The sequence below is a fragment of the Ascidia mentula genome, chromosome 9, assembly GCF_947561715.1.
Source record: "Ascidia mentula chromosome 9, kaAscMent1.1, whole genome shotgun sequence".
NCBI lineage: Eukaryota > Metazoa > Chordata > Ascidiacea > Phlebobranchia > Ascidiidae > Ascidia > Ascidia mentula.
The window spans coordinates 5,155,816-5,168,368 of NC_138574.1; the positions used below are offsets into that span (position 1 = coordinate 5,155,816).

General features: G+C 37.1%; 1 protein-coding gene across 1 annotated transcript; it reads right to left on the minus strand.

Annotated features, from left to right (window-relative positions):
• Positions 1 to 1,576: 1,576 nt before the first annotated feature.
• LOC145913565 (galactose-3-O-sulfotransferase 2-like) lies at positions 1,577 to 10,183 on the minus strand. Its single transcript, XM_083001282.1, has 9 exons — positions 10,046 to 10,183; positions 8,026 to 8,146; positions 7,812 to 7,906; positions 7,501 to 7,618; positions 6,236 to 6,365; positions 5,922 to 6,027; positions 5,686 to 5,837; positions 4,621 to 4,813; positions 1,577 to 3,119 (listed from the first exon to the last, which is right to left on the minus strand). The coding sequence occupies exons 2-9, from the start codon at positions 8,117 to 8,119 to the stop codon at positions 2,715 to 2,717; spliced, it is 1,293 nt and encodes a 430-aa protein (XP_082857408.1). The 5' UTR covers positions 8,120 to 8,146; positions 10,046 to 10,183; the 3' UTR covers positions 1,577 to 2,714.
• Between the last annotated feature and the right edge of the window lie 2,370 nt (positions 10,184 to 12,553).

The following is a 12,553-nucleotide window of genomic DNA, read 5'->3' on the forward strand; positions in this document are numbered from 1 at the left end:
CTCGAAAAATTTCAACATAGTTTGAATGTAGAAAAGATCAAATAATTTTTTCATTTTTTTGCGGTTGTACCTTACTGACCTCTAGTGAAAAATGTGAACGTATTCTTGTATTAAATTCGAAACATTTTAATTTGTTTTCGTGCGTCCTTGTTGTGTAGTTGCCTTGAATTCGTTTAATTATTCAACATACGACATTCCAAGCTAAACACAGAAATCAATTGATTCATGCCCTCTTAAACGCTCATAAGCCTCGCCTCAAAAAACATATCTATGCTCCAAATTCTGCCCAAAACATGTTAACTTGTATTGCCTTGTTATTGGGGCTTAAAAAAGTAGATTCCAGACAGATTAATTTTCGATTTTACAAAATTGCTTTTTATTTTCTCTCCTCTTGCACTTTTATTTTAATTTCTTTGCTGTATCTTTCTTGCTTAACTTCTGCCTTATTAGCTGCCATAACCTACAATCGCCGTACACGTTGTTTTGCTTCACTGTCAACAACAAATCATTAATCAAAAGGCACAATCAACGGACAGTGAACATCGGATGCATTTTTTCCTTTTTTCCACGGACTCCTACCTGCTTGGTTGCCCGTCGTGCGCCTATTGTCCCTAAACATTGGACAGAGACGCCCAGCATTGCGGAAGACGTGCGGGCGATGCGCTTTTGGTTGGGACGACAATTTAATCTCTTCGTATTTAATTAGTATCCCCCAGTTAAGTCGTCGTTAAGCAGCAGCGTGGCAACGGGAAGCACGTGCCCTCATGGTCGAACTTTCCAACAACTCCACACAATAGTTTGAGATCATGACCGACCATAACCCACACTTTTATTTCAAAGTACAAATGAACGAAACTTGCAATGTTTAGCAACGACCATTAAATCAAACGTTGTTTCTTTGATTAAAATAAAACATTCGTTATTAATAAGAATTGTTCTTCTGGCACTGATGTTACGAAAGTGTAACTTTTCTTTTTGTGTTTTTCTTGCGTTTTTCTTGCGTTTTTGGTGTATTAAGCACTTGGTGCATTATCGTTGGTAAATAACCCTGAGGAAGTCTCGCCGGATGGTGGACGAAACGTTTGTTACAACAAACACTTTCGAAAGTGCCAGAAGAACAATTCTTATTGATTACTATGCCTGACAGCAAGAATAGCACTATATCGACATTCCTTGTCTCAATATCTACTAGAGACATTTTCCGCTGAACGGCAGTAGAGAGATATACTTTGAACTCCTGTGTTCTGCAACTTATACTCGGTTGTGGCGACATTTGATCTAAAACAATCACGTTTCAGTCCAATACTGGCCTAATGTTGATGCCTGTAGTTGTAAACATTCATCGATATGTCATGAATATATCTCCGTATTACACACGTCAATCAACACATATTAATATGATGTTCAACTTCTATTCTCCCGTGGCTAGAATTACAGTAGCTTGTAGTGGTGATACTATTACTAGTGATGTGAGGCTTTAGGAAACTATCACAAAAACAGTATCTCAACTTTTTTATTCTTATAACAGCAAATTTATTATAGGGTCTAACCATACAACCATACTTTTTCATGTTTTAATTTTATTCGAAGGAACATAAATAGTAATCACGAAGCAATTTGTTAAATATAATGCAACGAAATTGGAATTTTGCAAATTCCACACTAATAACAACCTTTATCCAATTGAGGAAAACAATTTGTCATCAAAATATCTTTACAATTGCATTTTCCATAAATTCGTTAGCAACAAGCGGTCTAGATAGCGCTGGTACAGACGCAGGGGAAACACACTGAAACGTAGGCAACGTCATCATGACGTCAAACTGCAACGGCGTTGAACATTTGGCACAAACAAAATAACAAGAAAAAACGTAAAGATAGTAAAGGTAATTCTCTAGATGGTGTTTTTACAAATGTGGTAACACTCAAAAATCAACAACGAGCAAGAAGCATCGTCATGTGATTTGGCAACGTATGAAGCACAAAACACATCTTTCACCACCAGCTTACAGCGCGACAGCTTATACGTATTGTGATAAACAATGAGATGCAGTTTTCGCAAGCAATAATGGATACACGCTTGTTGCAGCATTTGGGATCCGCATTGCTTCCACAAGCAAAAAAGGCTGAGGATAATTTTACTGCGAAGTGCAATCACTGGTTGGAACATTGCTGTGGGATAACCGATATGCAAAAAAAATGTTGCGCAACTTCGGCAATGAGCGGTCATAATCCTCTTGCGGTTTGAACGCAATATGGCAATTCTGGTCGTGGAGTTCGTGCATGATGGCAAACACGTCAAACTCGTATAACCGGGTGCGATAATTATCAGGGCTGCTGAAATGCCAGATTTTTCACAGGAACGGTCGAATCTTGTAACCCAAGGGCATCCGACCCCAGTATCGGGATCTTGATAAGCGAGCTGAGGAAATTAGGGCGTGTTGACCAGGGTGCATTTGCAGGTAAAGTTTTAAATACAGAAAAATACAAATTGCCTAAAAGACCAAATTTGTCCAATTGATGTAGCAAAAAAATGTTTTGATTCACTCAATTTTTCAAGAAATGTGTACTCGTCAATTACTTACCACGAGGCATTTATGAAACTTCACTATTAGCATGCGCAAGCGACCAGCCCATCGGCAAATGTCGAAACAATTATATAGCGCACCGATAACATGCTATGGTGTATAGGAAACCCACTTACAACAAATAGCCTAGTCGCTTTGCAAAGCCCCGTTGGCAACACTGTTAAACAATTCGTTCTTCTTCATGTCGTCATCTTCGTTAGGTTTCTGCAAGCCTGGTATACTGTCATACATTTTGTCCCTTAAATGCTCCCCGTATACGGTCTCTGACCAGGCGAGGTGTTTGCAATATAGCGAAGGTTTGGGCCTAAGTTTGGCCCCCAGCATCCAGGGCTTCTTTTTGAATGGTTGGTAGGAGTCTATACAGAGGTCTTCGGCCTCTTTTTGCTTCTGCTTGAAGGTCACGAGGTCGTCCTCCATTCGTAGATTCCCGTACTCGTCCACTTGTCTCCAGAAGGTACGGTTAAAGTGGTCGTACAGTTTGTAGTCCGCTTTGTTCCAACGAAGAATTTTCTTTCCCAAGTCTTCGTTTACCTGAAAATATTTTTAAAAGTGGGTTTGATGAAAATGCTGCAGCTACTTTCTATATCAAGTAGCCTACAGCGTAATATTTTACACAGGCAGTGCTGAAAGTAAGCTGAAACATTTCGGTAAAAAATGTTAGGTAAAATAATTCTTGCCGGTATGCCATTCCGGTAAGAATTTAATCGCTGGTGTGTCAATCAAATTTACCAAGCGGAAACTTAAATTTAGTAAACATCTAATACGAAATAGTTTTTTTTTAGTTTAAATCCAATCGTTCCGCTGAGAATTTTTTGAAAAAAAAACGTAATTTTAGCTTAGCAACCAATTAAGGTTTCGTGGTCACGTCGGAACGAGATTACATAACAATTCACCTAATTATATCCTTTATTTAAAATTCAATGCCCAATAATAACTAAAATTAGGTTTCCACTAAATAGCTAGTTGCATAGTTACAAAACTTTACGTGGTGAATAATTGGTTCGGACTCGGTCTGTGGTCAGAGTGCACTCCACAAACTTCAAGTTGAAGTATGCCCTGAAGCCGAGTTATGTGAATTTCATAAACTATTCGTACTTTCAGACCAACCTAACACGTTTTAATTAATCGTTCAAGTACACACTCTTGAACGCGACCTTTTGATGTTGAGACGCTTAAGATAAAAATGCGACTGCTGCAAGTTCTCCTTGCAACATTTATGTGCATTTCTAGCAAGGCGATTTTTCTTATTATTTATTTTAAAAATATAGCTTTAATTTTTGAGTGATTTTTGAAAGTCATGAATTTATCAGCAATCCAGTGGCGAACTAACGAACAATCCTTGATTCGGGAAATTATATAATTTTTAAAATGCATTTCCAAAATCCACTACATAAGAGATATATTGAAATATTTTTGAAAGAATATTTTTTACGTCATAAAAGCGATCATTTAGACCAAGAATTGAATATTTTTAACGACCCGAAGGCCTGATCAAGTCGAAAATTATGTTCCAATTTATGACTTTAGTGACCTAAAAATATTTTATGTCCCAACGCACAAAATATGACTTTCTTTGTTAGACACCCTCGAAAAAATTATGTAATATTTGTGCGTTTCGAAAGCATCTAGACCTTGTGAAAAAGTGTGGCTTTAACGAAAAAACTTCTTAAAAAAAATCATTACGATCTTTGCTAATGTTGTGATTTTTTCCGAAAAACAAAGTTGTCCTAAATCTTCTAATAACCCCAGTATAAGAAACATTTACCAAATATTTTAACCAAAAACAACTAGCGCGTGGTAAATAAAAACATCACATGTGGTATACATATATACAAGTTGGGTTTGTACCGAATTATATTGTAAATGTCATATTCCATAAATTAGAAGATTTAAATACAGTGGTGCAAAAGGATTCTGATTAAATATTCCCTTAATCAAATAATAAAATATTCCACATTTGCAGAAAACTTTACTGATGCTGCAAAAAACTATTTAGCTGAAACTTAATCACTACATGACATTTTTCCCCTACCTCTGTTTTGGCTTCGGAGATCCTCATCTTAAACTTGATGTAAACGATATCTTCCCAAGACCAACAAAGCAAGTGTTTCATCATGATAAGACTCTCGTCGAAGAAATCGGTGAGAAGTACAAGTGTGAAGGTATCGTCTAACTCCTGTATCTTACTGTCGATGTATGCGTCGTCGTCATTCGATACGTCGAAACTGGCACAATTCATTTTCGGTATGTAAATGACTTTTAAAGGAAGGCAATTTTTTGACGTTTTGATAAAATAGATAAGAAAACAGACGTTTTTTCATCAACAAAAAGCGGGTAAATCCTATCATTTTCCCGTTTATTTCTCAATTGGTTGAAGAGTAAAGTGAACCAAGTCGGGTTTAAAGTTTTAAGCAATAACCCAAATAAATCGTAATTTTCTATTCAAGCAGCATAATAACTTGGAATTTATCAAAACAACTTATTCCTTATATGTTACAAACCACATTTTAATTGAGTTGTTTGAAGTTGGGCTATAAATTTAATATTTGTTGACTTGTCGACATTTCCACTGTGTCCAGACATTACAAACTAGTTCTACCCATTCTTCAATCATAAAAATTTTAAATTAAAAAAAATATTTTTACTTTTTGCCTGAATTGTTTCATGAAAAAAATCATTTGCACTAAACAAATGCAGTAAAGTATGTTGTGTAAAAAACCTATAGAGTCATTAAGACCAGTGTTTCGCAAACCTAATGTGCCGCGAGACGAAGCAAGGTGTGCCACGATGTGACTATCAGTAAGAGGTATTACGTCACAATAGAATTTCGCAGTCATATAAATACATAAAGTCAGTGTTAGCTTAATAGAATATACAGTCAGACGATTCAAAACTAAATTGTTTTTGGGATAAACTTTGGCGTTACAACAGTTGTATATTCGACAAAGCTAATCCAGACTCTATGTATTTATATAACTACGAACCTTATTGTGACGTAATAACTCTTACTAATTGGGTTAAGGTGTGCCGCTGTCATTTGGAACTATGCAACTGAGCACTGATAAAGACCACACATAATTTACAACCACCAACTAACCCAATATCGAAGAACATGTGGTTTTTGCTTCTAAAATACCAATCCGTGTGTTTGTTGAAAAACTTGTCTGGATTGTCATAGAATGTCTGCAGTCGCAAGGCGGTGGTATCGGCTTCAATGTCTTGCAACCAGTCATTAAATGGACTTTGATCCTTTAGGAGAAAAAACGATTAATATTTTTTATTTGCTCAATTAAAAACGAATTTCACTTGATTATTTTAAACCTAAAAATGTACCTGAAAAAAGCCGAACACAGACTCAACATTGTCCATAGGAGCTCTTATGATGGTTATATATCGAGTTGTCTTCGGCATAATTTCCTGTAGTCTGTCGATACTGAATCTGCATTAAAGAAATAAATTATGGTAATAAATTTGTACCAATATTTCGCAAAAAGAAATGAGCAAACTGCTTACAAATAGCGATGAAATAATCCTTTGAAGTCGCACGACGTACGCGACCGACAAAAATATATTTTCAACCACAAATTTGTAAAATGAGAAGCAACAAAGTGTTCAGTAGATGTGTAAATAACGTGGATAATTTTAACCTGAAATGATGGCCCAATATGTTGTAGGTGGGCAGAGGGGGGTCGATTAATCTTCGGTCGATGTAGGCAGGGTAACCCCCCAATTCCCAATGATTCTTAAGGGGAAGTCCCACTGTGAGATTATGGGTGTCTGCAAAAATACGTTTGTCACAAAAAAGCGAAAACAAGTTTGTTCGACCATCTCGTCTATTCAAGCATTGTAACAACTGGGCACAGTTAAAAAGGTAAATAAAGCTTTAAATGTTAACTGTTTGGAAATGATCAAGATTTTGGTTGCCAGGGCGACCAATGTGTTGCGCAATAGAAAACAAATCGTGCGACCAGTAAACAACACTGAACTTTTTTTGCAGAAATTAGGTTGTCCGTTTTTGCCAGTCGATATCTACGACCCTATCGGCGCCGATGCGAGCATAGAGTGTTTATGTTCGTCTACTTCTCACTTCCCTGATGTCAATCAATCGAGAAATTTGCCCCCCGGCGAACGATAGATGTCCACTGAAGTGGGAACAACCATTACGTTTTGTACAAACGCGAAATCAAACTTTCGAGTGTGGGAATGTTGGTCGGAACATGCAAACAGTTTCTCACACTGGGGTTGTTGTTATTGTTGTTATTGACAAGTGCGTGTTTTAGTTAGATTTGCATTCGAAAAGTGTTAGAACCTTTCCAAAACGAACGGCGTTGTTTAGCAAGCTACTGGCATTACTAAATACCAAATTATGTAGATTAGTTTTTGACACAAATGTAGATTCGCATATTTATAATAAAGAAGGTCTCTAAATAGGTTAATTTACCTAAACAGAAAACTTGTGAAGGTAATTCTTTTGCCCATTTTCATACAGCATTTAATATATAATATTTATTATTTATAGGCTTATCACAAATTCAAAATGATTTGGAAAAATTCATTTCGTAGTTAGAACCTTACACCAACCATATATGCCGTCTGATAATCCTGTTAAGATGCTGTGGATAACAGCAAAATAAGTAACAAGCGATAATCGGGGCAACCGTGTTAATCTTAGTAACCACACAGTGAATCAACACTTCCAAACACACCTTTACACGGTTTATTTTCACAGTAAATCAAAAACCGACATCCAATCACCAAATTTGGTAGAAATATGCATTTTCGTGCAGCTAGATTGGCATTTTGTAATTATAGATAACTTGAAAATGCCGAGATCGTTTGTGTAATCTGCGGTCGTTGCTTTAATAACCACACACGCTGGTGCGAGTCTGTCGCGCCCTACAATTAACGTTACCTGCAAACCGCAGCATGATGTTGGACATTGTTGAACTGCCGGTTTTGTGGGTCTTTAGAAAAACCACGTTCGTTACAGGGTCCACGCACTGATCGACTATCTTGTGGAACTTTGACGACTAAAAAAGTACATTTCAGTAAAACTTCATATATCTACAAACTTTAAACCAAAGAGGTATGAATGAATAATTTTCATAATACAGCAATTAAACTTCTCAGATATACTGTGAAAATATTAACATAATTTTACTGCAAACACTAAACGTGATGCACAAGCTAGTGTTATGCTATTGCTAAAAAAATATTGCGTACGTCTTTTGATACTTTGTATCCATCAGGAATTGCTTGCTCACGCAGCTGTTTTTCAAACAAATTACTTCTTATTCTTCGATTTTGCATGTTGAGCTCTAAATATACAATACAACATTTTTACCAAAGGAATGTCAGTGATGTAAAGTGAACGGCAAAATTAGTCAATTAAAGTCAAGTGCATTTTCCAGTAATTACGATAAAATAAACAACTTACTTGATGAAGGGTGGTTAAAGGACCACAGTATAAACGCACACAAAACGACCAGGGTGATCTTGAAAAACGGTGGAACCCTTCTATTTCGCAACATCGTTGGACTTGGTAGCGAACGACTTGCCTACACAACACAAAACACCAAGGATAAAAACATTGAAAACAATGCTCATCACGCATGAGTAACTCCAGTTCAAGTTTGTTGGCACAGCAATGCGAAACTGTACACGTGGATAACTGGTAATTAGGGCAATGCAAATAGTCGGTAATCATTTCCATCCGAATGGAGGTGCCGAACAAATCGCATGCACGTTACATTGCGGAGCCAGTAATTAGAAGCTAAGTGGTGGTCATACTCTCTAGCCGTACTGCTATAGCTGTTTCATTTTATGTTTTCTATCAGCGGTTGTCATGCCTTGTTTGGTTGGTAAGCGACGTCAAAATCTTTGACAAAAGTTTACAAACCATTGCAAAACACCAAACCTTTTATTTTTTGTTTAAATATGACCGTTGAGATGTTTTTACAAATATACATGGGTTACCGGTTTGATACAAACAGGAAATATCGGATAGCTTTGTTGGCGGTTACAGTGCTGACTTCGTTACAAATGCGGTTTCAAGTTTGTTTATTTAACGTTCAGCAAAGTGACCAATGGCCGCGGGCCAACATTACAGTAACTTCACGCGCAGATTCAAGCAAGTGGCTTGTAAGACAAAATCTTGAATGAGCAAATCGTCCTAGACAATTTGCTGGTATTGGGATAAAATCAATTGGTTTCGAGTAGAACGTATGAGTGTGGTGAATAGGTAGAAGTTTGTATTAGGGAAACACAACTTGAATTAATGCATTTAGCAAACTTTCAATGTTAACTATTGGAAAATTGACTGTTCGATACATATACACGGACTACCTCTGTAAATATATCAAAGCAACAAAGTGTTTTAAATTAAGTTAACAGTCATCCGAATGGTTAAAAAATGTGTGAAAACCTTTGTTCAATCCGATTGACGTAAACATGTAACGCCCAAGCTGTAATGAAAAAGTCAAAGTTGGATTAGTGGTCTTAAGTGCGCTTAATCTTGTCAAGCAGTAAACTTTAATAACTAGGGCGATTTCACCAGAATTTTTATCATAATTCCACAACAACACTTACTCTGTGAGTTATTACACCATTTGATTGTTGGTCATTGAAATTCTTTCGGTTCTTTTTACTAAACACGCCGACTCTGGTTATAGAAACCCGCTGAGTCTCAAAAAACATGGCTTTCCATTGCCTTTAATTTAATGTTAAATTAAACACAAAACCACTATAGTCTGCTTGGTCAAATCTTACAAGAATCTTTAAACAGACAAATAACAAACACGATTCAGGGAACTGCTAGTGCTATGTCTTGTATTTACGCAATAGTGCATTGAATTTAAGAGAAATCTATTTCTGATATCATCACATTGAACCCTAGTTTAAGCATCTGTCTCAAGTTCATGGAAATAGCTCTCAATGCCTGCTCGAGTTACCACACATAGGTCAACAAAAATGCTGCCCAACGGGTTAAGGGGCAAAGGCCATTCTTGGCCAGAAAGATGAAGGAAAAAAGGAAACGCTCATGGTATATGATTCAAGTCTAAAGGTTACCTTGTGCACAGACATTTCCCTACAGATTCATCTTCTATAACGGATTGGGACTTTACTGGCGACTATTTATGAAATAAACTACCTGTGAGAGCGTTTTATTAATAAAACTTTGCGTAATGTTAACAAAGCAAGACTAATAAATATAGTTTCTATATTTAATACAAATGATGGCAAATGCTTACTTTTGATTTTAACATTATGACTTTCAAACAAAATTATTCATTACAGTCCATTCAACAAAGACCGTGTGAACTGTTGCGACGAGCAAACGTTTACACAGAAACGTAATCCCTTACGGCGGAAAACGTTGCCGTCAGTTACTGTAAATAACCTAACAGTCAAACTCGGGGCGACGCAATACAGCAATTTTCTAACTCCCAACGTGTTACCTTCCGTCAATTCCGTACTTGTCTCAATTCAACTTTTCCAAATCTTCAAGGAGTTGATTACTATTGATGAGCAGCCTTTTTCAGGTACCCCAAGTATTTCATACTGAAACTAGGCTATGCTAGACCAAAAGTAGATAGCAGTGTTATGATAACCTAATGTCAAATCAGCGTTGTTCGGCTAATCTAAGCATCAGTCTGGTTTTTTACATAGCTGTTTGGCAAGGTATCTTATCGATCTAACCCGTGGAAGATCAGTAAATAAACATTCCCTGTCCCTTTCTTCACTCAGTGAAACCATTTATCCGTATTTATTATTTTATAATTTGTTTTCACAAAATTTATTATGTCCAACAGTAAGGCGCACTAAAGAGTTGAACCTATTCCAATAAAATTTGAACAACACCTGTCCAACTGACCTGCAACTTTCGTGACTGGCGGATTAAAACTACTGAAAGCATGTAAACTTGGTCGCTACGAGGAGAAGGTTTTGAGTGGCGGTCAAAACACGCAATCGCAAATGTTGCCTTGGGCCACACAGCCAGTCGCCAGACGCCATGCCTGGCATGACCCGTTGTGACGTCACAAATTAGCCATAAACACCGCCCTATGATTGTGGAGCTAAAGTATGTTTTAATTGCCACAGCTGTTCATGGCCAACAAAGGTTATTCTTTGAAATAACAGGTGCGGATTTGTACTAATCGTTGTGTGTTTGTATTTTGATACATGCTGTAGGTATATTTAAGACAAAGACAGAAGCAAACAATACTGAAACAAAGAATAAATATAAAAAAGCCGTTGCTGTTGCAAGAATATCGGCTGCCTTTTATACTATTCATTGTAGCAGTATCTTGGAAGTGGAAACCAAGTGTTTACCTGTCGGTCATGGAACTACACCGTTTGGTAAATACTTCGCTGCACCACAACACCGTTAAGGGCCTCACCTTGTTTTGTTGTGATAAGGCCATAAGGGTCATACCAATATTTAGGGACGGAGCGTAACACGTGGAATTTAATATCATACAGGAAGAATGTTTGCAAACGAAACGTGTTTTCTTACATTTGAATACGTGGTTACTAAACTATGTGTCCAATGAGTTTGATTGACTATCAGAAAGGTTGCTTTGCTGGTAGAGTGGCCTTAGAGTGGCGCAAAATACTGTTGGCTTCGTTTTGTTTTTTAATTTACTTGTGTAATAGCACAGTTCGTGTCTATTACAACAACAGTTAAAAGGTCACGTAGTTGGTTATTTAAAAGAAGAATATTATAAATATAAAAGTCTACATTACACAGACAGGTGAATTGCGTAACCGGTGGGCCATGTTCGATTGGTTTTGTCCAATAATATTAGTCTAGGGAAGAATTCCGATTATCAAAATTATAAAACAACATGCAAGAAAAACAGTGAAACATCCGATTACATCGTAAACCTATTCAAGTGTCAGCAGCATTTGAGCATTCGAAGAAAAATATTGCAAATATTATGCTGAATTCATGTGTTCTATATGTTCTTTTGGTTTCTTTGCTTTATCTCTGTATCTTACTGCACATGACCTGAAATTTACATAGTTTTTGGACAGCGGAAAACCCTGTCGTAGATCGTGCAAGGAAAATATTCAAATAGTTTGTTGCTGAAAATATTCAAAACTTGTAAACATACCGCCAGTGAAGTGTGATCAGAAGACAAACGAAGCGTGGTTCTGACAGCCATCTTTACTCTATACACTCCTACCAACACAAAAAACGTGTTTTATTTTTGGTCAAAACAAATATTACGGAAATATGTTTTTTGCTGACTTACCTAAATTTCGAGGATACTATTTTCTCGCTGGTTAACGCAACAAACGATGTTCTTACTGACTGATAAAAAACGTCCACTCGCTGACTGGCCAACTGTCAACACAAAGCGACTGTTCATTAACGTCTGTTTATACGTCTTCAAACTTTACCGCTGATCACCATGGCAGGCATAAAACATCTGACTGACAAAAGGTTATTACGCCACCATTTACAACTTGACATAGTTATCTTCCAAACTCCGAACCCCATAAAACGGCAACAGGTTTGCAATTTACGCCCCGTTATAAACCGCATAATTGGGGAACAAGTTTGTCCGCATGTGTGTTGCCGCCTCAAAGGTCTTGACCTCCCGCATGCTTGGCCATAAATCGCACAGCCTGTCTGATGACCTGGGGGTCAATAGATGACAATTATCTTCGCAACTTGTTTTTAAAATGCCATGCATTGCTATAAGATTTAATGTTGCGTTACGCATGTCTGACATTCTCTAAATGCAAAGGCTATAACTATCATACGCACCTTTCTATCATACGCAAGCACATGCCTTTGGGCTAGCTAATAAATCCAGGTCACCTAAATAACTTTCAGGCGTAGGTTCAGGATTAAAGAAATCCAATGGTCAACAAAGTCCTCTTCGCATCATAAGGAAATTTCTAAACCAACTTGAAGATAACTAATTGACCAGTTTGTTCTTTAAGTGTAGGTACCC

Coding starts and splice junctions, on each gene's coding strand:
- LOC145913565 (XM_083001282.1), bottom strand. CDS start 8,119: ATGTTGCGAAATAGAAGGGTTCCACCGTTTTTCAAGATCACCCTGGTC. Junction 7,619..7,811: donor GATACAAAGTATCAAAAGAC/GTACGCAATATT, acceptor GTACTTTTTTAG/TCGTCAAAGTTCCACAAGAT. Junction 6,028..6,235: donor ATATTGGGCCATCATTTCAG/GTTAAAATTATC, acceptor TCTTTAATGCAG/ATTCAGTATCGACAGACTAC.